Source organism: Pristiophorus japonicus, chromosome 12, assembly GCF_044704955.1.
Source record: "Pristiophorus japonicus isolate sPriJap1 chromosome 12, sPriJap1.hap1, whole genome shotgun sequence".
In the NCBI taxonomy this organism is placed as follows: Eukaryota; Metazoa; Chordata; class Chondrichthyes; family Pristiophoridae; genus Pristiophorus; species Pristiophorus japonicus.
The window spans coordinates 204,369,724-204,394,631 of record NC_091988.1 but is presented as its reverse complement, the minus strand read 5'-3'; the positions used below and the strand labels follow the sequence as shown (position 1 = coordinate 204,394,631).

The 24,908-nt window shown below is 47.3% G+C and overlaps 1 protein-coding gene across 7 annotated transcripts in view; it reads left to right on the top strand.

The window, feature by feature from the left end:
• Nucleotides 1-24,571, top strand: part of tox2 (TOX high mobility group box family member 2) — a 274,812-nt gene extending 250,241 nt beyond the window's left edge. For all 7 annotated transcript variants that reach the window (XM_070896484.1, XM_070896489.1, XM_070896483.1 and 4 more), the window contains 4 exons: nt 12,917-12,997; nt 18,534-18,956; nt 21,958-22,094; nt 23,479-24,571. In XM_070896484.1, coding sequence (XP_070752585.1) covers nt 12,917-12,997; nt 18,534-18,956; nt 21,958-22,094; nt 23,479-23,515 — 678 coding nt within the window. In that variant the 3' untranslated portion in view covers nt 23,516-24,571. The remainder of the gene's footprint in view (nt 1-12,916; nt 12,998-18,533; nt 18,957-21,957; nt 22,095-23,478) is intronic.
• The last annotated feature ends 337 nt before the right edge of the window (nt 24,572-24,908 follow it).

The window sequence follows — 24,908 nt, the reverse complement described above, 5'->3', positions numbered from 1 at the left end:
ATTTCGACCTTCTCCCAGGTTGGCGCACAGCAGCCTTTTAAAGGACTTAACATTTGGCCAAGAACATGGCGTCCATAACGCTGTGAATCGTTCCGGTTAGTTCCACTTTTTGGGGGTGGTTTTTTGGGCGAGCGATATTGTGGGCGATATGTGTGAGGTGGTGAAATTGATGATGGGCGATCTCCATGGCCGCTAGTTTGGGTAAATATGCTCCTTACGACAAAAAAAAGTGGGCGGGCGTTAATATTTTTTCTCGCCGTTAAGCACATGGGAAAAGTAACGCTCGGCGATAAGTTTCCGAAAAATGCCCGTCAGTTTCCATTTTGTGCCAGAATGGGCGATATATGGGTGTTATACGTCATTTCAGCAGTAAAATGGGCGTTAAATGGGTGCTAAGCATGCAAAAAAAGTGGAGGTTCTAGTCTATGGTCTCACACGCACTCTGACAGACTCATACAGACATACTCTATCACAGACATAGTCTCACACACACATACTCGTACACTCTCACACACACTCTCACACACACATACTCGTACACTCTCACACACACTCTCTCACACACACACACACATACTCGTACACTCTCACACACACACACACATACTCGTACACTCTCACACACACTCTCTCACACACACACACACATACACTCTCTCACACACACACACACATACTCGTACACTCTCACACACACTCTCTCACACACACACACACATACACATACACTCTCTCTCACACACACACATACACTCTCTCTCACACACACACACATACTCATACACTCTCACACAAACACACACACACACTCTCTCACACACACATACTCATACACTCTCACACACACTCTCATTCTCTCTCTCACACACACACACTCTCTCTCTCTCTCTCTCTCTCTCCCACACACACACACACACTCTCTCTCTCTCTCTCTCACACACACACATACACTCTCTTTCACACACACACTCACAAACACACTCTGTGCTGTCTCACATGTGTCAGTGTGTGAAGTTTTAAACTATTCGATACCGGAAACACAGCTAATTTTCTTATGAATCAGTTAAATTGATGCATCATGTGGGCAGGTAGGGCTGGGTGAAGTGCTGTGTGTACAGGTGAGAGCGGTGTTCAGTTTCGGTGTGCAGTGGTTGAGAAAGGTTGGATTGTGTGTCCAGAGTCAGCCAGTGATCGCAGGCCAGGGAAATCCATCAGCAGTGGTCTTGTGGTGGCTTCACCTGTCGGAGTTTAATTGTTTAACAATCGATAGAGGATTTGATTACAAAATAATGAGCACTTACTTCTGTCAGACGAGGGCAGGAGGGTAACAGCTGAGAGGGATACAGGAGACATTTTTTGACTTCCATAAACCTGTTTGAGGATTGATCCCACATCACAGTAAGTGGCAATCTCACTCCCAGAGCTAAGCAGGATCGGCGGTGTGGGAATGGAAATATCCCCCCGGGTACAGGAAACAAAGAGAGAGAGAACTTGCCTTTAAATAATCACATCCCAAAGTGCCTCACATCCAATGAGTCACTTTAGAAGTGAGATCATTATTGTAGGTAAACATGGCAGCCACTTCGCACACAGCAAGTACACGCATGGCCACTTATTGTGGACTGTTCCTCAGTGCACTGTAAAGCGGCTTGCCCCAGTCCCGTAGCCCCACTCTACAGCCATTCCCTGTCCACACCTCCCCACCGCCCCGCTCCTGAAAGCGTTGCCTGTATGAGGGTGAGAGCGTAACACTGCGTCTGTGTCGGAGGTGAATATTCACAATGACGGGCAGGCTGCTGACAGATATTTGCCTTGAAGCAATTTCGATTTAGATTCCCTCCTGGTCGGAGCCTGGTGATTGAATCTCACACGTTAGAATCCAATACATAGTAAATAGATTCATTTTCTGATTGGCTCGGCAGATACACGGCACATGTTTGGCATGAATAATGAGGTTCCTTATTAACTTGCCTGATAGATCCGTACAGAAATGGCCTTCCCAGTGCCACTGCCTCTGTCTGCCTATTTTGGATTTGCCCCTTACAGATCTAACTTGTCTCACCCCACGGACACACTCTCTCCAGCTGGCCACACTGCCCTGTATTGACCAGACCTGCCCTGTATTGACCAGACCTGCCCTGTGTTGACCAGACCTGCCCTGTATTGACCAGACCTGCCCTGTATTGACCAGACCTGCCCTGTATTGACCAGACCTGTCCTGTGTTGACCAGACCTGTCTTGTGGCCCTGTTTAGATGGTGTGAGATTGCAGTCACGTCTCTCCCACTGCTCAATTTTTCCCCACTTGCCGAATCTTTCTCACCGAGGATTCATGTCTGTCCTGGGAGACTTCCCTAATGTCCTCATTTCCCACTTTTTATTTGTGCCTGTTGCCCAGTGATTCGATTCATGCTCAGGAATACAAGATTAGCAATTTCCCCGTCCTTCCATTTGCTTCAAGGACACCTCTTCTGGAAATTGCACTCTGAGGCGTTTTAACCCTTTGCAGCCCACGACGCACATTCACATCTTCTCCTCGGGAGCCAAGCAGCCCTTTCTGACCAAAAATAAATTCAACCCAGCCATGCAGTGCTCCAATGAGGCTTTTCCCCATCAGCTGATCCTGTCTAATTTGCAGAATTAGCCTGAAAAGTGTAGCATTAAGGTTCCCAATTTTAGTTATTCAAATGTTGATAATTAATATAAATTGTTGCAAATTTCATGAGTCCAAACTAGATATTTTCCCCGGGGCACTGTAACTTCCATTAGCAGCACTCATGTCCTCTATGAACTAGAGTGCACCTTTCCTGCTCGTATCTCCTTAAACAATATCACGGCCTGGAGATTTGGACAATATGTGTTGTGTCTGCTCCATTCGCTGGTCTTTGGGGAAGGCAAACTGAAAAACATTTTACTAAGACGAGGTCAACGGTGAACCAGTAAGTTACTTTATTTTACATGCAATTTATGAATCAACAGAACAGAGTTTCCCACTGAGATGTAAACATTCCCACTGCCGCTCATCTCAATAAATATACAGTATGCAGCACTGGCCCCGTTACCGGCTAAACTCACAACTATGCTCAGCCGATTGGCATTGAACTTCCTGTATTACAGGCTAGCCCGGTTCACATCTATGCCTGGGGTCTCTCAATCATCCTGACTGACAGAGAGAGGGAGGGGGAGAGAGAGAGGGAGAGGGAGAGACAGACAGAGGGAGAGAAAGGGAAAGAGAGGGGGAGAGGGGGAGAGAGAGAGACAGAGGGAGAGAAAGGGAAACAGAGGGAGAGAGAGAGACAGAGGGAGAGAGGGAGGGAGAGGGAGAGAGAGAGACAGAGAGACAGATAGGGGGAGAGAAAGGGAGAGAGAGGGACAGACAGTGGGAGAGAAAGGGAGAGAGAGGGGGAGAGAGAGACAGAGGGAGAGAAAGGGAGACAGAGGGAGAGAAAGGGAGACAGAGGGAGGGAGAGGGAGGGAGAGAGACAGAGGCAGGGAAAGAGACAGAGGGAGGGGGAGAGAGAGAGACAGATGGGGGAGAGAGAGACAGAGGGAGGGAGAGAGACAGAGGGAGAAAGAGAGAGAGGGGGACAGAAGGGGGGGGAAAGAGAGACAGACAGGGAGCAAGAGGGACAGACAGGGAGCGAGAGGGACAGACAGGGAGCGAGAGGGACAGACAGGGAGCGATCTTTGTTGCAGACTCAGCCCAGCTGACATCTTTAGACAGAAAAGGCTGTCCTTTGGTCCCTCCCTTAACTCGGGTGAGAATTGGTCAACTGAGCTGTCAGTCAGAATTACCACCCTGATGAAGCCCTCAGCTGTTGTGTGTATGAGCATGGACCCTCCGACTCCAGCGTCCTGCCCAGCACACTGAGTGAAGACCCGCTCTGACCCTCGGGTGTGACATGCCGTCCCATTGTCCCCAAACTGGGGCAGTGTGCAGTGGTACACCACGTGATTACTGTATCCTGGGGTATTGCACCCAGACACCAACCTAAACAACTTGGTTATGTCTGAAAGTTAACCTTTGTAAGCTGAATCCAACTTCATAGCATAATCATAACAGAAATTAAACCAGAATCCTTTCCAGGCGAAATAGATAAAGTTCCATATGGTCTACAGATAGTAGTAACACAACAGATGGGCTGTTGCAAAATTGATGTTTATTTTGATAACACTAATTAAACCAACAGAAAAAGGAAATAGGCAACAAGACAAGATTCTCTCACCTTAGGCTGGTCTTCTGCAATGATCTAGCTGTGCTCGCTGACCTACACTGGCGCCCAGTCCCGCTCACCCATCACCCACTGTGTTCGCTGCCCCGTGTCCTAACTCACACCGAGTCCCGCTCACCCATCACCCCCTGTGCTCGCTGCCCCATGTGTCCTAACTCGCATCGAGTCCCGCTCACCCATCACCCACTGTGCTCGCTTCCCCGTGTCCTAACTCGCACCAAGTCCCGCTCACCCATCACCCCCTGTGCTCGCTGCCCCGTGTCCTAACTCGCACCGAGTCCCGCTCACCCATCACCCCCTGTGCTCGCTGCCCCGTGTCCTAACTCGCACCGAGTCCCGCTCACCCATCACCCCCTGTGCTCGCTGCCCCGTGTCCTAACGCACCGAGTCCCGCTCACCCATCACCCCCTGTGCTCGCTTCCCCGTGTCCTAACTCGCACCAAGTCCCGCTCACCCATCACCCTCTGTGCTCACTGCCCCGTGTCCTAACTCACACCCAGTCCCGATCACCCATCACCCTCTGTGCTCGCTGATCTACATTGGCACTCGGTCCGGCAACACCTTGAATTTACAATTCTCATCCTTGTTTTCAAATCCCTCCATGCCCTCGCCCCTCCCTATCTCTGTAATCTCCTCCAGCCCCACAACCCCCAAGATCTCTGCGCTCCTCCAATTCTGGCCTCTTGCACATCCCTCCACTTCCATTGTTCCACCATTAGCGGCCGTGCCTTCAGCTGCCTGGGCCCCAAGCTCTGGAACTCCCTCCTGAAATGTATCCGCCTCTCTACCTTTCTGTCCTTCTTGGAACAACAGACCCAACAAACCAATACTTTGTGAATAGAAGGATCCCTTCCAACTGCATTCTTACTGTATCCCTCTATCTCTTCTCTCTCCAAAACTTCAACTAACTGAGCACGTTTGCACTCTGTGCTTCAATGCCCTTGCCTGATGGCTCACTCCACATGGCGATTAGGCTTTGTGTGACTTCTCTTCTTTTCTAATGTTTAGCCTGTGCCCCAGATTTCACAACTCGCGGTGAGCAATCTGTCTGAATCACCTTTGTCTGAATCCCTTCATAACAACTCGATTACATAGAAACATAGAAACATACAAAATAGGTGCAGGAGTAGGCCATTCGGCCCTTCGAGCCTGCACCACCATTCAATAAGATCATGGCTGATCATCTCCTCAGTACCCCACTCCTGCTTTCTCTCCATACCCCTTGATCCCTTTAGCCGTAAGGGCCACATGTAACTCCATTTTGAATATATCTAACGAACTGGCATCAACAACTTTCTGTGGTAGAGAATTCCACAGGTTCACAATTCTCTGAGTGAAGAAGTTTCTCCTCATCTCGGTCCTAAATGGCTTACCCCTTATCCTTAGACTGTGACCCCTGGTTCTGGACTTCCCCAACATTGTGAACATTCTTCCTGCATCTAACCTGTCCAATCCCGTCAGAATGTTATATGTTTCTATGAGATCCCCTCTCATTCTTCTAAATTCCATTGAATATAAGCCTAGTCGATCCAGTCTTTCTTCATATGTCAGTCCTTTCATCCCGGGAAACAGTCTGGTGAACCTTCGCTGCACTCCTTCAATAGCAAGAATGTCCTTCCTCAGATTAGGAGACCAAAACTGAACACAGTATTCCAGGTGAGGCCTCACCAAGGCTCTGTACAACTGCAGCAAGACCTCCCTGCTCCTATACTCAAATCCTCTCGGTATGAAGGCCAACATGCCATTTGCCTTCTTCACCGCCTGCTGTATCTGCATGCCAACCTTCAATGACTGATGTACCATGACATCCAGGTCTCGTTGCACCTGCCCCTTTATCAATCTGTCACCATTCAGATAATAATCTGCCTTCCTGTTTTTACCACCAAAGTGGATAACCTCACATTTATCCACATTATACTGCATCTGCCATGAATTTGCCCACTCACCTAACCTGTCCAAGTCACCCTGCAGCCTCTTAGCATCCTTCTCACAGCTTACACTGCCACCCAGCTTAGTGTCATCTGCAAACTTGGAGATATTACATTCAATTCCTTCGTCTAAATCATTAATGTATATTGTAAATAGCTGGGGTCCCAGCTCTGAACCTTGCAGTACCCCACTAGTCACTGCCTGCCATTCTGAAAAGGACCCGTTTATTCCTACTCTTTGCTTTCTGTCTGCCAACCAGTTCTCTATCCACGTCAGTATATTACCCCCAATATCATGTACTTTAATTTTGCACACTAATCTCTTATGTGGGGCCTTGTCAAAAGCCTTTTGAAAGTCCAAATACACTACATCCACTGGCTCCCCCTTGTCCACCTCTCTAGTTACATCCACAAAAAATTCTAGAAGATTTGTCAAGCAGGATTTCCCTTTCACAAATCCATGCTGACTTGGACCGATCCTGTCACTGCTTTCCCAATGCGCTGCTATAACATCTTTAATAATTGATTCCAACATTTTCCCCACCATCGATGTAGGCTGACTGGTCTATAATTCCCTGTTTTCTCTCTCCCTCCTTTTTTAAAAAGTGGGGTTACATTAGCTACCCTCCAGTCCATAGGAACTGATCCAGAATCTATAGAATGTTGGTAAATGACCACCAATGCATCCATTATTTCTAGGGCCACTTCCTTAAGTACTCTGGGATGCAGACTATCAGAGAGCGAGAGTTCCAGATTCCCAGCACCCTTTGTGTGAAGAAGTGCTTCCTGACATCACCCTGAACGGCCGGGCTCTAATGTTAAGGTTCTGCCCCTTGTTCTGGGCTCCCCCCACCAGAGGAAATAGTTTTTCCCTGTCTACCCGATTAACTCCTTTAATCATCTTAAACACCTCAATTAGATCCCCCCTTAATCTTCTATACTCAGAGAATACAAGCCCTATCTGTGCAACCTGTCCTGGTAAGTTAACCCTGTTAGTCGCGGACCCAGGGCGACAATGGCTGTTAATGGGGGAAATTAACCTCCAAGCAAGACCCGGGGGGAAACATTATTGTTCTGAGTTTCGGGTCTGCCATAGATATCTTTGGAGGGTCGGTGCTGCCAGTTGCTCCTGTAAGTAGATCTCCCACCCATTGTGTGCCGGAGTGGACTCACGGCCCAATCGCTCCTTATACAATACTTTAACCCAGTGGATAATTGGATTCTTGGTATTAAACAGGGCTGCCAGACCAGAGTAACAGCCCACACTGGGCTTCCATTGAAAAGAAAATCTTAATATCAGAATATGACCAATGGTTATAAAGAGCGAACACTGACTCCAACATCCAGTTGTCAGAGGCGCTCTACATAAGCACAGGTTCAACTTCCACATATATCCGAATGGCCCCCAGTGTTACCTCCTCATCACCATCTCAGCACTGCGCTGTCTGACAGGATAAGCCAGCACGTGCTCCATTTCAACACCAGTGATTCTGAAGCCGTCCAGTTTGGGTTCTGCTGGTGCTGAGTTCCCAGTTCCCCACCGCTTGCTCAGGCTGACCCAATGTCGCACAGTCTGTGTCCTGCTCGACCCTGAGCCCAATGTCAAACTCCACATCCACACTATCGCCATATAATCATAGAATCTCACAGCACAGAAGCAGGCCATTCGGCCCATCATGCCTGTGCCAGCTCTTTTGTAGAGCTATCCCATTAGTCCCATTCTCCCCTCCCCCCCCACTCACCCAAGCTCTTTCCCCATATCCCTGTAAACAAATTTCCCTTCCAACTATTTATCCAATTCCCGGTTTGAAAGTCACTATTGAATCTGCTCCCACCGCCCTTTCAGGCAGCGCGTTCCCGATCACAATAACTCGCTGTGTTAAAAACATTCTCCTCACCTCCCCTCTGGTCCTTTTGCCAATCACCTTAAACCTATGCCCTCTGGTTACTGAGCCTCCTGCCCCTGGGAACAGTTTCTCCTTATTCACTCTATCAAAATCCTCAATGTTTTTGAACTCCTCAATTAAATCTCCCCTTAACCTTCTCTGCTCTAAGGAGAACAACCCCAGCTTCTCCAGTCTCTCCCCGTCACTGAAGTCCCTCATCCCTGGGACCATTCTGGTAAATCTCCCTGCACCCTCTCCAAGGCCCCGACATCCTTCCTAAAGTGACCAAGAACGGTTCCGTCCATTCCATTGTCACATCATTGCATCCCTGCTTCATCCCCAAACTGCAGAAAGGCACATCCACATCTTGGTCACCTCTAGGCTTCAGCTCTCCAGTGTTTTCCTCACTGACCTCCACAGCCATACTTTACAAAACATTCAACCCATTCAGAAGTATGCTACTTGTACTCAGTCCCGTACTAAGTCTCGAACCTTCTATCAACCCCGCTCTCTCTAACCTCCACTGGTTCCCCTCCTCCAACACATGGATCAGGGGTGTTGCTGGATCTTGTTGGGCCTGCAGCTTCGGGGTGACCAGGACTACTACATGTGGCCCAACCAGTGGGCCTTAAAGGGATAGCCGCCACCAAAAAGGTCAGTTTTTTAAAAGACAATGTTGGTCACGGCTGGCCTCCCTCCCAATTGCTTCCCCCTGCTCCTCCACGCCCAGCTGGCTAGTCTTGTTCCCCCTCCCCTCGCCCTCTGCCCTTGCCTGCACACCACGAGTGGCAGTGTACGGGGCGTTATGGTTGAGGGGTTGGTTCTGTATTCTCGATGTGCTCTCGCCCATGCGGGAGGACCGGCTGTTCCATACACATTAAAGTAGCGACCAGAAGATGTCACTGGCTCCGTGCCGGGATTTTAACTGGAATTGGGAGGTCCACGTAGCCCCAAACCTGCCGAGAGGCAACACAGTGCACAGAAGAAGCCATGGTCAATATTCTTGTGAGGATTCCTTGCCTCGACCCCCGGCCTCGACCTCTCCACTTCCTCCCTGGAACATTATCTGTGGTTAAACCCCCCCTCTCCCCCCAGCATTAACCTTGGGACCCTGAACAGTTCAGCATTCTTTAAAAGAGGCCCTGTAATAGCTCTGGTTTAATGCCAAACTTTCTGGGGGAGTTCCCCCCCCTGTCCCACACCCCGCTCACCCCAAGCTAATATCGGGGCTTAACAGTCATGATTAAATCAGTTCCCGCTCAGTGAGGCTCAGTACTGCTCTGAGCCCAGACCCCTCATTGTGTCGTCTGTACTCATTTGAAACAGACAATCATTTTATTCTGGAGAATATATGGAGTTAGGTCACAGATCAGCCATGATCTCATTGAATGGCGGAACAGGCTCGAGGGGCTGAATGGCCTCCTCCTGCTCCTATGTTCCTGGAACATAACAAAGGATTGTAAATGTAATCATAGTTCTGGTGTCCTGGTGCTGAGACAGGCTGTGGAAGAGTCGCAATAAAGGTGCAGTGAAGGATGCAGTAATGCGATGCAATGGGCACTGGTGCAACCTTGGAGTAAGTGCGCTCACTCCCATTAACTAGTCGTGCTCCACAAGCATGATAAAACCACACCTAATGCAGCAACACGCCAGACAAAGTCATGTACCTCTTATTTTAGATCCAGAAACACTGTCTCTTTAATTAATATATCATAAAACAAGAACATTTCATTAAGTTCCAATTAGCAGGTAATTCTGTGGGGACTTTATCAGATCAGTAGCTCGACCCCAGCATATGTTGGGTTCAGCTGCGTTTTATTCTGTACTCAGTGACCCTTTGCTTGTGCAGTCCTTGTGATGATTTGCATTACTTCATTCTAATTAGAAATTGTCAGGCATGATAATTTATTGAAACATTCTGTCATTCTGGATCTCATTAGTTATGCTGAGCGATTCCGAAATTAAAACTTGTTCAGTTTCTGTCAGTTTTATCGTACTGAAGTTTATGCCCTGCCAGCTACAAGATGGGAAACAGTACCATTCACTATTCCTTACATGTGCAGCATATGTAAGTGTATAAACCTTTCACCCACAGAGAATTCCACAGTACAGACTTTGGTCTTCACATCCTACAATCCATGTCATCATTATTCGTGCCGAGCTCCTGCCGACAATGGCCCATTATTCTCCAAATCAAGCAACCCTTTTTTTTTTCATTTTGATTCGAAGTCTGTTTTCTCAAAGGAAAAATAAAATGCATCCATTGTGACAGTTCTTCCAACCAATCACGTGGCTAGCCCAATACCTCTCAGTCATATAATTCGAAGGGACGAGTTCACCAGCTTATGTGACAAGTGAAATCTTGCTTCTGGATCGCTTGTGTTGTGTGTTTATTGAGGGATGCGTTGTGAGTTATTGGAGGAGCTCAGCCCTTCTCATCTGTATTGATGAGTATCTGAGAGAGAACAAGATCAGGGCAGAAAAGGTTAAGTTAAAGGAGCAAAATCCTGGAAGGATTGTACCATCATTTGTGTGGGAAAGAAGATCTGCATAAAAGATCTTACATTTAGATACATGAATTATCAATTATTATCAATAAGCCCTGCTATAGAAATAGTGAAAGGGGTCCCAGTGATGCGAGGTACTGAGTAGATTCAACTAGTGGTAGAAACCAAGATGGCAGCTCTGGATCAAAGCAGTTTCTGGATAGTTGAGGATAGGTCGGGTAGCCCAGATGGTTGAGTGCTGGGGGCAGGAACGAAAGATCTTAGATTCCAATCCTGGCAGGGTTCTTTGATCCTTCCGAAGTGGATAAAATTAGTAATCATAAAAAAAAAAGACTTGTATTTATATAGTACTTTTCATGTCTCAAAGCACTTTACAGTCAATGAAGTACAATGAAGGTTTAGCCTCTCATCTGACAGTGCAGCACTCCTTCAGTACTGCACTGGAGTGTCAGCCTGGATTTATGTGCTCCAGTCCATCATGTCTTAGGAAGTAAACAATACACAGCACAGACTGAACATGCCTGACTCACTCGGGTAGAAATTGATCATTGTTACACCCTTTTTCCAGATGGGGGCGAAAATCGCCAATTTCACAGGGCTATACCCTGCGCCCCTCCCCCGAGGACGCATTGGCCCTGGACGATTTTCAGGCATCTGGGGTGGCCGCCTAAAACAGGCCGTAGGCCCCTTGCTCATGCTAATGAGGGTCCTAACATCCCCTGGGAGGAATCGGGCCAGCTCAGGGTGGCCAGGCCTGGCAAGCGGCCGCCTTCAACGAGAGCCTCCTTGCACGGTCGGAGAAAGGATCAGGAGTGCCTTTAATTATAAATACTGAGGTTGAAATATGCTCCATAAATGTCAGCACATGGGATTCCCCCCAGAATCGCTGTCAGTGGGCTCCCTTTCCCCCCAGAAAAGCTGGTACCATGCTGGTGAATTAGTGCACTGGATGTCCAGCAGTGAAATGCCTGGACCTCGGGGTAGGTCACCCTCTGTTTCTGTGCTGCCTTGAACATACCCCACACAGTCACACTGTCTGCATTGACTTGATTGCCTGACAATTGTGGTGTGAACTCTCTGGACACAAGCTCTCCCTGTACACACAAAAAAGGCACTACTTAACAGTCAGTGCGCTTACCAACAAAAGGAAATCATTGTGTGAAGTGCTTTGAGACGTTTCAATGTGACCAGGAACTCTATAAATGCAAGTATTATCCATGCTGGAAGTGCACCTTTGGTCAGAACGAATGGCACTTGCAGCCGCAGATGCCCACACACACCCTTGGAGGCCCACCTTTGCCCATCCAGAGCGTGAGCTCCAGGTCATTCATACACACAGGCACCATGGCTGGGTGAAGCTTACGGCAGTGCTGTGATGTAAAACGGGAGCCAGACGCTAATGGAGTTTTAGTTCTGAGGGAAGTCTGCCCTTCCTGATGACCATCCAGGGCCCTCCCAACACCAGGGACAGGAATAATGCAATATTAGTCCTGATTCAGCCCTCAGCAGCCCCTCGCTCACACAGTCTTAGGCATAGGTTTTTGTAATGTATTTGCTTCATGGGTTCTTTGCTTAAGAATTCATAGCAACACATTGCTATTAAGAAGTGGTTGATTTATTAGCAACGGTTTAACAATCACACTACACATTACCAGTTCATGCACCAGGCTCACAACCACCTGCCCCATCGTGGATCACCTGAACCCAACTGGCTGGGGTTTTATTGAGTCTTGTGAACATCACGTGACTGGCTAAGCCACTCACAACTCAACAGCTCCACCAACCTGTGAGCATGCTCACAGGTGCATACATTACAATTTTTACGCCAGGTTCCCAGTCCCCAGGGTTGGGGACTGGTCATCAGATTTCTGGCTTATTTGACCTCGTATCTCAAGTTTCCTCATTTTTCTGTATTTATTATTCCTGTTGCTCGACACCAGAACAAAATTCTACCAGGAGAGGGCAGTTCTCCTTTTGATAGCAGATACCATTTCTCAGAAGTTTGTTCAGAGGCTCCCCAGGAGTCTGAGGGTCTTCAACATACAGAAAGGTTGGGAATCTCTGCTGCCGTGAGATTTATAACTCCAAAACAAGCAGGGCAAACTTAACATTTTGTTGTAGGAAAACTTCAAATATTGTCTATTTGCAGCTTAGTAGGACCTCGAAACAATGGAACCATGTTTCTACCTCTGGCCTTCCCTCCTTCGTAAAATCTACAGGCTTTTAAAACTCAGGCTGATCCCCATGTCAAGATTTATCTTAACATCTCTCCTGCTCTTTCCAACCTTGGCAGTGTTCTCCAGCTTGATTTGGGTTTCTCAGTCCAAAATAAAATGATGACAGAACTTTGTTTTGCTTTTACAGGCATACAAGAAGAAAACTGAGGCTGCCAAGAAGGAATACCTAAAAGCACTTGCTGCCTACAGAGCCAGTTTAGTATCCAAGGTGAGGAATCACAACCAACTCTGCTCTACCGCGATCATGACTCGCTTGTTAGGAGGTGCCCTCAGTTTTTGACAGGATTCCTCCCCAGTCTGTAGGGTAGATGTAGAGAAGATGTTTCCACTTGTGGGTCAATCCAGACCTAGCGACCATAAATATCAGACAGTCACTAATAAATCCAATGGGGAATTCAGGAGAAACTTCTTTACCCAGAGCGGGGTGAGAATGTGGAACTCGCTCCCACAGGGAGGGGTTGAGGCGAATAGTGTCAATGTATTTAGGGGGAAGCTGGATAAACACATGAGGGAGAAAGGAATAGAAGGATATGGGGATGGGGTGAGATGGAGAGGGGTGGGAGGGGGCTGGTGTGGAGCACAAACCCCGGCACGGAGCGATGGGCCGAATGGCCTGTTTCTGTGCTGTAAAACAGGGAATCGACTCAAACGCTCCCTGTTCCCGTGGGGTGTATTAGGGTTCGATTGTGGCTTACAGTCCAGCAGCAGCATCAATATCTGCTTTCCAGAAACAAAGAATGGATCATTCTTGGTAATGCTTTCAGAATGAATAATGTCCCACTGATATCTGCCCTGTTACTGATCTCTCTCACTGATATCTGCCCTGTTACTGATCTCTCTCACTGATATCTGCCCTGTTACTGGTGTCTCTCACTGATATCTGCCCTGTTACTGGTGTCTCTCACTGATATCTGCCCTGTTGCTGGTGTCTCTCACTGATATCTGCCCTGTTACTGGTCTCTCTCACTGATATCTGCCCTGTTGCTGGTGTCTCTCACTGATATCTGCCCTGTTACTGGTCTCTCTCACTGATATCTGCCCTGTTACTGATCTCTCTCACTGATATCTGCCCTGTTACTGGTCTCTCTCACTGATATCTGCCTTGTTACTGATCTCTCTCATTGATATCTGCCCTGTTACTGGTCTCTCTCACTGATATCTGCCCTGTTGCTGGTGTCTCTCACTGATATCTGCCCTGTTACTGATCTCTCTCACTGATATCTGCCTTTTACTGGTATCTCTCACTGATATCTGCCCTGTTACTGATCTCTCTCGCTGATATCTGCCCTGTTGTTGGTGTCTCTCACTGATATCTGCCCTGTTACTGATCTCTCTCGCTGATATCTGCTCTGTTACTGGTCTCTCTCGCTGATATCTGCCCTGTTGCTGGTATCTCTCACTGATATCTGCCCTGTTACTGATCTCTCTCGCTGATATCTGCCCTGTTGCTGGTGTCTCTCACTGATATCTGCCCTGTTACTGATCTCTCTCGCTGATATCTGCCCTGTTGCTGGTGTCTCTCACTGATATCTGCCCTGTTGCTGGTGTCTCTCACTGATATCTGCCCTGTTACTGATCTCTCTCACTGATATCTGACCTGTTACTGATCTCTCTCACTGATATCTGCCCTGTTACTGATCTCTCTCACTGATATCTGCCCTGTTACTGATCTCTCTCACTGATATCTGCCCTGTTACTGGTCTCTCTCACTGATATCTGCCCTGTTACTGATCTCTCTCACTGATATCTGCTCTGTTACTGGTCTCTCTCACTGATATCTGCCCTGTTACTGGTCTCTCTCATTGATACCTGCCCTGTTACTGGTCTCTCTCACTGATATCTGCCCTGTTACTGATCTCTCTCATTGATATCTGCGCTGTTACTGTTCTCTCTCACTGATATCTGCGCTGTTACTGATCTCTCTCACTGATATCTGCCCTGTTACTGGTGCCTCTCACTGATATCTTCTCTGTTACTGATCTCTCTCACTGATATCTGCCCTGTTACTGGTGCCTCTCACTGATATCTGCCCTGTTACTGGTGCCTCTCGCTGATATCTGCCCTGTTACTGATCTCTCTCACTGATATCTGCCCTGTTACTGGTGTCTCTCGCTGATATCTGCCCTGTTACTGATCTCTCTCACTGATATCTGCCCTGTTACTGATCTCTCTCACTGATATCTGCCCTGTTACTGATCTCTCTCACTGATATCTGCCCTGTTACTGGTGTCTCTCGCTGATATCTGCCCTGTTACTGGTGCCTCTCGCTGATATCTGCCCTGTTACTGGTGTCTCTCACTGATATCTGCCCTGTTACTGGTCTCTCTCACTGATATCTGCGCTGTTACCGGTGCCTCTCACTGATATCTGCCTTGTTACTAGTGTCTCTCACTGATATCTGCCTTGTTACTGGTGTCTCTCACTGATATCTGCCTTGTTACTGGTGTCTCTCACTGATATCTGCCTTGTTACTGGTGTCTCTCACTGATATCTGCCTTGTTACTGGTGTCTCTCACTGATATCTGCCCTGTTACTGGTGTCTCTCACTGATATCTGCCTTGTTACTGGTGTCTCTCACTGATAACTGCCCTGTTGCTGGTGTCTCTCACTGATATCTGCCCTGTTGCTGGTGTCTCTCACTGATATCTGCCCTGTTACTGGTCTCTCTCGCTGATATCTGCCCTGTTACTGATCTCTCTCACTGATATCTGCCCTGTTACTGATCTCTCTCACTGATATCTGCCCTGTTACTGGTCTCTCTCACTGATATCTGCCCTGTTACTGGTCTCTCTCACTGATATCTGCCCTGTTACTGATCTCTCTCACTGATATCTGCCGTTACTGGTGTCTCTCACTGATATCTGCCCTGTTACTGATCTCTCTCACTGATGTCTGCCCTGTTACTGATCTCTCTCACGGATGTCTGCCCTGTTACTGATCTCTCTCACTGATATCTGCCCTGTTACTGGTCTCTCTCACTGATATCTGCCCTGTTACTGGTGTCTCTCACTGATATCTGCCCTGTTACTGATCTCTCTCACTGATATCTGCCCTGTTACTGCTGCCTCTCACTGATATCTGCCCTGTTACTGGTCTCTCTCACTGATATCTGCCCTGTTACTGGTCTCTCTCACTGATATCTGCCCTGTTACTGATCTCTCTCACTGATATCTGCTCTGTTACTGATCTCTCTCACTGATATCTGCCCTGTTACTGATCTCTCTCACTGATGTCTGCCCTGTTACTGATCTCTCTCACTGATATCTGCCCTGTTACTGGTCTCTCTCACTGATATCTGCCCTGTTACTGGTGTCTCACTGATATCTGCCCTGTTACTGGTGTCTCTCACTGATATCTGCCCTGTTACTGGTGTCTTTCACTGATATCTGCCCTGTTACTGGTGTCTCTCACTGATATCTGCCCTGTTACTGATCTCTCTCACTGATATCTGCCCTGTTACTGGTGTCTCACTGATATTTGCCCGGTTACTGATCTCTCTCACTGATATCTGCCCTGTTACTGATCTCTCTCACTGATATCTGCCCTGTTACTGATCTCTCTCACTGATATCTGCCCTGTTACTGGTGTCTCTCGCTGATATCTGCCCTGTTACTGGTGCCTCTCGCTGATATCTGCCCTGTTACTGGTGTCTCTCACTGATATCTGCGCTGTTACCGGTGCCTCTCACTGATATCTGCCTTGTTACTGGTGTCTCTCACTGATATCTGCCTTGTTACTGGTGTCTCTCACTGATATCTGCCTTGTTACTGGTGTCTCTCACTGATATCTGCCTTGTTACTGGTGTCTCTCACTGATATCTGCCTTGTTACTGGTGTCTCTCACTGATATCTGCCCTGTTACTGGTGTCTCTCACTGATATCTGCCTTGTTACTGGTGTCTCTCACTGATATCTGCCCTGTTGCTGGTGTCTCTCACTGATATCTGCCCTGTTGCTGGTGTCTCTCACTGATATCTGCCCTGTTACTGGTCTCTCTCGCTGATATCTGCCCTGTTACTGATCTCTCTCACTGATATCTGCCCTGTTACTGATCTCTCTCACTGATATCTGCCCTGTTACTGGTCTCTCTCACTGATATCTGCCCTGTTACTGGTCTCTCTCACTGATATCTGCCCTGTTACTGATCTCTCTCACTGATATCTGCCGTAACTGGTGTCTCTCACTGATATCTGCCCTGTTACTGATCTCTCTCACTGATGTCTGCCCTGTTACTGATCTCTCTCACGGATGTCTGCCCTGTCACTGATCTCTCTCACTGATATCTGCCCTGTTACTGGTCTCTCTCACTGATATCTGCCCTGTTACTGGTGTCTCTCACTGATATCTGCCCTGTTACTGATCTCTCTCACTGATATCTGCCCTGTTACTGCTGCCTCTCACTGATATCTGCCCTGTTACTGGTCTCTCTCACTGATATCTGCCCTGTTACTGGTGTCTCTCACTGATATCTGCTCTGTTACTGATCTCTCTCACTGATATCTGCCCTGTTACTGATCTCTCTCACTGATGTCTGCCCTGTTACTGATCTCTCTCACTGATATCTGCCCTGTTACTGGTCTCTCTCACTGATATCTGCCCTGTTACTGGTGTCTCACTGATATCTGCCCTGTTACTGATCTCTCTCACTGATATCTGCCCTGTTACTGGTGTCTCTCACTGATATCTGCCCTGTTACTGGTGTCTCTCACTGATATCTGCCCTGTTACTGGTGTCCCACTGATATCTGCCCTGTTACTGGTGTCCCACTGATATCTGCCCTGTTACTGATCTCTCTCACTGATATCTGCACTGTTACTGGTGTCTCACTGATATCTGCTCTGTTACTGATCTCTCTCACTGATATCTGCCCTGTTAAGGTGTCACTCACTGATATCTGCCCTGTTACTGGTGTCTCTCATTGATATCTGCCCTGTTACTGATCTCTCTCACTGATATCTGCCTTGTTACTGGTGCCTCTCACTGATATCTGCCCTGTTACTGGTGTCTCACTGATATCTGGCCTGTTACTGATCTCTCTCACTGATATCTGCCCTGTTACTGGTGTCTCGCTGATATCTGCTCTGTTACTGGTGTCTCTCACTGATATCTGCCCTGTTACTGATCTCTCTCACTGATATCTGCCCTGTTACTGGTGTCCCACTGATATCTGCCCTGTTACTGATCTCTCTCACTGATATCTGCCCTGTTACTGGTGTCCCACTGATATCTGCCCTGTTACTGATCTCTCTCACTGATATCTGCCCTGTTACTGGTGTCTCTCACTGATATCTGCCCTGTTACTGGTGTCCCACTGATATCTGCCCTGTTACTGATCTCTCTCACTGATATCTGTCTTGTTACTGGTGTCTCTATCCAAATTTTTATTACTGCTATTGCATTTGTTTAGATTGTCAAGTGAAGCGTGTTAGTCTAACCAAATGATACAAGGTTTGCCGGACATTTTCTTTGAAGGTTGGCGCCTGTTATTGGCAAGGAGCCCAGTCCAGAGTGGACGGTTCGGAGGAAAGTCTATCTGTGAATGGATTGCAGTCACTGACAAAATGGGCCGAATTGCCTCCTTCTGTGTAATATCATTCCATGATTGGTGGGGAGCTTCAGGCTGACTTAGAGGCCCGCGGCCAAAGGGAACTGCGATGTCATGGCCCAAAATACCCAGTCCCTATTCTTGGCTATTTCTACTCGATAGAATACAACTCTAACTTTGATATTTGACGTGCTTCCACAGAGCTACAATGACCAAGCAGAAACGAAGAGCGGGCCAACATCTCAGCAATCACACATGATTCCCCCAAAGCAGCCACTCTACACCCTGCCATCCCAGACCTCATCACCTTACATTGGACCAAATTCCTTCCTCCCTCAGTCAGACCTGCAAACGTACTCGGGCCCGTCCCACCACAGTCTCTCCAGGACCCTCGCCTCCAAGTCCGTGATGTCGCAGATGCCATTGAGTGGCTCGCCACCTCCTTCGCTCCAGATCAGCCCTCCTCTGCACCAGCAGCTCTCCCTCCAGCACCACCATCACCAGCAGCAGAGTGCCGCCCTCAACCAGTCCATCTCCATGCAGCAGGTCCAGAGCCAGCCAATCATCTCCCACCAGATGCCATTGCAGGTCCAATCCCAGCTTCACTCTCCGCCGGGACCACAGGTGAGCATGATACTGAACTCTCCCTGCCCGGCACTGGGGACCGTACTGCCTAGATTCACCAGCATGGACCCAGCGACAGGGAAACTAGACCTGAGCTACTGGGACTCCTTCCACGGAAGCACAGAAGGTCAAGAGGAGATTTTATAGAGGTTTTTAAATTGACGAAAGGTTTTGATTGAGTCCTTGGGGAGACTCCAGAAGCAAAGGGGACGGGAAGAGAAGCCATTGCTGAGGGTGCGCTGGCTACAATTGGTTGGGTAAGAGTGGACTCAAGCAATGACAAGCCCACTGAGCTGGACAACAGTGGAGAGGCGTTGGAGTTCAGGTTACCCACTGTGGTCGGGGCGTCAGTGATGAGGGAGCAACCATTTAAAATGATCCCTAAAAGAGAGAGGTTAAAGGAAAGTTCTTTACACAGAGGGCTCAGAAATACTTTGCCAAAGGGAGTGGTTGAGGCAGTGGCCTCTGCAACTTGTCAGAGAAAATTGCACGTATATTTGAAGCGGAGTTAGATGCAGAGCCATGGAGAGAGGGGTGGGACATTGGGATTAGTTTTGGATTACGTCTGGAACCAACAGCATGGGCCAAATAGTCTCCTTCTGTGCTGTAATCTGCCCCAGTGTTGCTAAGGGCCCAATGGGGGATTTAAAGAGCCAGTTCCTTGCTATAACCCATCCGTCGCTGCATGGATACCCATCTATTTGCAAATTAGGGCAGTTTCTGAATTTAAAAAAATGCACTGCAGTGATTCCCCTCCCCCGTGGGCTAACACCACCGGCTGGGCCCTGAATGGGATCACTCTCCATCAATATAAAAATACCCCTGGTAGCAAGAGAGGGTCAGTGGTGCAGACAGCAGACGGGCAGAAGTCCTATCGCACCGATTTCCTGGGCAGAAGTCCTATCCCACCGATTTCCTGGGCAGAGGTCCTATCCCACCAATTTCCCGGCAGTGCAGTGGAACCTGGGATAAACCCACACTGGAGTTCTCCCAGTTACTGAACAATAGGATTCGGTATAAATAGTTGAGTGTAAAGCCCTTCAGGTGAATGAGCCCCACTCAATTCCCAAGCACAACACGCAGGTAATACTGACGGAACGGGCACAGGTTTAGCTCGGGGGAGGGGTGAAAGTGATCTTTGACATCAGTGCAACATGGGCGATAGGGAATCAGCGGCAATATTAAACCCACCTGATTTTTATTTTTCCATTGAAGTCAGTGCAGAAGAAACTCGGGTGGATGTAGAACAGGCATAAAACCATTCCCAATCATGAAGGGGAAATCATGTTTAACTAATTTATTGGAATTCTTTGAGGATATAACGAGCATGGTGGGTAGAGGTGTACCGATGGATGTGATGTATTTAGATTTCCAAAAGGCATTCGATAAGGTGCCACACAAAAGGTTACCGCAGAAGATAAAGGTACGCGGAGTCAGAGGAAATGTATTAGCATGGATAGAGAATTGGCTGGCAAACAGAAAGCAGAGAGTCGGGATAAATGGTTCCTTTTTGGGTTGGAAATCGGTGGTTAGTGGTGTGCCACAGGGATCGGTGCTGGGACCACAACTGTTTACAATATACATAGATGACCTGGAAGAGGGGACAGAGTGTAGTGTAACAAAATTTGCAGATGACACTAAGATTAGTGGGAAAGCAGGTTGTGTAGAGGACTCAGAGAGGCTGCAAAGAGATTTGGATAGGTTAAGCGAATGGGCTAAGGTTTGGCAGATGGAATACAATGTCGGAAAATGTGAGGTCATCCACCTTGGGAAAAAACACAGTAAAAGGGAATATTATTTGAATGGGGAGAAATTACAACATGCTGAGGTGCAGAGGGACCTGGGGGTCCTTGTGCATGAATCCCAAAAAGTTAGTTTGCAGGTGCAGCAGGTAATCAGGAAGGCGAATAGAATGTTGGCCTTCATTGCGAGAGGGATGGAGTACAAAAGCAGGGAGGTCCTGCTGCAACTGTACAGGATATTGGTGAGGCCACAACTGGAGTACTGTGTGCAGTTTTGGTCACCTTACTTAAGGAAGGATATACTAGCTTTGGAGGGGGTACAGAGACGATTCACTAGTTTGATTCCGGAGATGAGGGGGTTACCTTATGATGATAGATTGAGTAGACTGGGTCTTTACTCGTTGGAGTTCAGAAGGATGAGGGGTGATCTTATAGAAACATTTAAAATAATGAAAGGGATAGACAAGATAGAGGCAGAGAGGTTGTTTCCACTGGTCGGGGAGACTAGAACTAGGGGGCACAGCCTCAAAATACGGGGGAGCCAATTTAAAACCGAGTTGAGAAGGAATTTCTTCTCCCAGAGGGTTGTGAATCTGTGGAATTCTCTGCCCAAGGAAGCAGTTGAGGCTAGCTCATTGAATGTATTCAAGTCACAGATAGATAGATTTTTAACCAATAAGGGAAGTAAGGGTAACGGGGAGCGGGCGGGTAAGTGGAGCTGAGTCCACGGCCAGATCAGCCATGATCTTGTTGAATGGCGGAGCAGGCTCGAGGGGCTAGATGGCCTACTCCTGTTACTAATTCTTATGTTTTTATGTTATGTTCTTATGTTCATCCCATTTCAGCAACTGTCTGAGGACCACGTGCCCTCGGAGTTGAAACGGGTTAGACAAGTGCCTGGTGGATTTGCTGCATGGGTTCTTTGCTTAAGCATTCATTGCGATTAAGAATTAGTTGGTTTATTAACAAAGGCTTAGCAATCACACTACACTTTACTGTTCATCCACTCCAGGAGTGAAATTTACAATGAAAGGTGAAGTGAGACCAATATGGAGGATTATTGCCCGAAAATGCTTTTAAATGTTTTTCAACCAAAAATAAGTGAGCTTAGCATTGCTTGCGACTAAAATCATTCCTTTGCCCCCTTAATAAAAAATCCTTAAAATATCAGACTGCTGCAGCCTGAGTAGGATTCCCAGGATTAAATTGTGCAATTACAAAATCTCGCAAATAAAGTGGCAAATTCTCTTTTCCCTCAGGGATATGCTCACATGCAGCCGGAGTTTCAGAACACAGTCAGTACACAATCTCCTGGCTCTGCCACCAACCCAGCAGTACAAAGCAGCGAGTGGGATAATGAATACTGCAACAGTGAGTGTGTCATCAACCACTGCAGGTAAACGGCTCAGTGACAAAGGCAAATGGCTCGGCTGGTGCTGGGGACATGTGGGTTAAACACGGGAACATTGTGTTGATGGTTAAACAGGGCTAGACTGGAGATCATGTGAGTTAGACTGCATTAGACTAGTGGGCTAAGAGATTGTATAGGCTGGGGTTGTTTTCTTTGGAACAGAGGGGGCTGAGGGGAGACCTTATTGAGGTGTATAAAATTATAAGGGGCCTCGATAGAGTGGATAGGAAGGACCTATTTCACTTAGCAGAGGGGTCAATAACCAGGGGACATAGGTTTAAAGTAATTGGGGGGAGGTTTAGAGGGCAGTTGAGAACTTTTTTCACCCAGAAGGTGGTGGGGGTGTGGAACTCACTGACTGAAAGGATGGTAGAGGCAGAAACCCTCACCACATTTAAAAAGTGCCTGGATCTGCATTTGAAGTGCCGTAACCTACAGGGCTACGGACCGAGAGCTGGAAAGTTGGATTAGGCTGGGTGGCTCTTGGTCGCCGGTGCGGACACGATGGGCCGAATGGCCTCCTTCTGTGTTGTAACTGTCTCTGATTCTATGTTACTTACACTGGATTAGATTCGGGTTGTATGGGTAAAGCGGGAGAAAGTTTTGGATTGTGAGGTGAGCATTTCCGGATACTGGAAGGGTTGGATTTGTGCACCTGGACCTGGGTTGCTGCAGAGTCTCAGAGAGAGCGTCCCAGCTTGGGCTTGATGCTGGTCCGGATTGTGTGGGCAAGACTTGGGGATTTGTGGGAAAACAAACACAACATTCAGGGTCATAAGGGGTAAAGCGAGTCTGACTCGCGGTGACACAGAGTTAGCAGGACGGGATTGGGCAGACTTTGCCAGATCCTCTCAGCTACCAAGTATAACCCAAGCAGATTGCAGCGGGACCAAGAGAGCCAACAAGTAGGAAACTGATTTAGAAATCCATCACACTTCTTCAAAACATTTCCTACCTGGTACACGTCAAGTAGGGTATAAGATAGGGAGGAGGCGAAGGGTTTGAAATCAACAACACTCTCCAGAACTCAGAGCAGAAATAATTAAAAAGATGGTCTGGAAATGATGCTTTCTGACAGGATTTGACAAGCGCTCAGTGCATTAAATCAAATTCTCTTTGTCCGCTATTTTAATGGAACTATTAAACCATGCTTTCAGTTGCTTTTTAGATGCAACCCAGAGATTCGGTCAGTTAATGTTTTCTTTTATCCTTCCTGCCTCTTATAATTGGGTTAAAACATCTATTACAGTAGCAGCAAAACTGCGGAACACTGACGATGCTGCTGATAACACAGCACCGGTTCCAGCGTACGATCGCAGCTGTGCTTGCTTCGGCTCACTGAAGTAACTTCTTTTTTCTTTTAATTAAGCATGTTACCAAGGGACAAGGCACTCTACCTCACCTGAGCTCCCGCGAACTTCTCCTTTACTTGGATTCACCGAGGGAGTTACCAGCTTGCTCGCTGCCCCCCGTGCTGGTAACACTTAGGACGTTGGATGAACCAGTCGCCAAGCACTTGGAATCTTCATGGGCCAAACACAGGCCTGTGAGCTCACTCATGTTTTCATAGGATTCTAACCCTCTATCTTTCCAAAAAAAAAGTTTAAAAATTAAAAAAAGGGGGCACTTTAACTGTCCTATGAAGGAAATATTTTGCTTGCCCCAAGGTCAGTCCTCGACTGCTACTGTAGTGAACTGCTTTTGTGGTTAATTCCGGACCCTTGGCCTAGTGCTTGTGAACTTAACATTTCTATGATTTTTATTATTATGATGATGATTTATTTTTCCCCCTCTCTGCTGAACAGCACTAAACTGTGCAGACAGTGTGTGAGTACCCAGCTCACACTGGGTGTTGGACCAAGTGACCCAAATATGATCAAGATGCCTTTTCTTACCGATTTCTGACCAGTTGAATCATGACAAATTCAAATGGTGAGGACATTAAGATATTAAATGTGAACCAGTTTGTTGAAGAAAGCGTATATTTAGAATATTGTTTTCTGTAGTTTTACTAAATGTTCTAGAAGTGTTGACAATTACAGAAGCTTTGTGTGTTGGAGAATTATTCTGTGATTTACTTTATAGAGAGGAGAGGTTTTTTGTATCTGATTTTATTGTAGCACAATGTTTGATAACTGTTTTAGAGGGGGAGGTGACATTGGTGTACAAAATGCCAAATGTGTTTGTTTTTTGTTAAGCACCAATAACCGGGGCCTTTTGTAGATGCATTCTGTAGCTTTAATATTCATTTTCTGCCATGTGCCCGATTATTTAATTTTTTTGATTGATACTGCTTAGTCTATTTAAAACAATGAAACTGTATGTTAATGAGTTGGTGAGCTCTCTCTGGATTTGTGGAGCTGTTTCTCCATTAGGTTTAACACCAGCTGTCAGACTTTATCTTCTTACGCTTCATGTCTTGATTTTTATTTTTTTCCCCATCAGTAAATAAAAAAGAAGTAATTTTATACTCAAGGGAAGTAGAAAGGTCACTTCTTTCCATCGGACATTCACACTGGTTTACTTTTAAGATACATTCATTGCTTCCGTTTCATTTTCCGTGTTAAGATCAATATTCTCCTCAGCAGGGCTAAACACGTGACCACGTTTGAGCGACTCCTGTCAGCAATCAAAACTAAAAACAAAGGGCAAGGCTTTGGGAAGAGCCTTGGTGTGGTGGGACTGGGTGCTGATCACTGATGCTGACCGTGTGCCCTCTCACTGGGACTGGCTCATCTGGCCAATGGGGAAGGGGCTGGGTCAGTGCACTGCCCTTTCACCTCTGGACTAGGCTGCAGG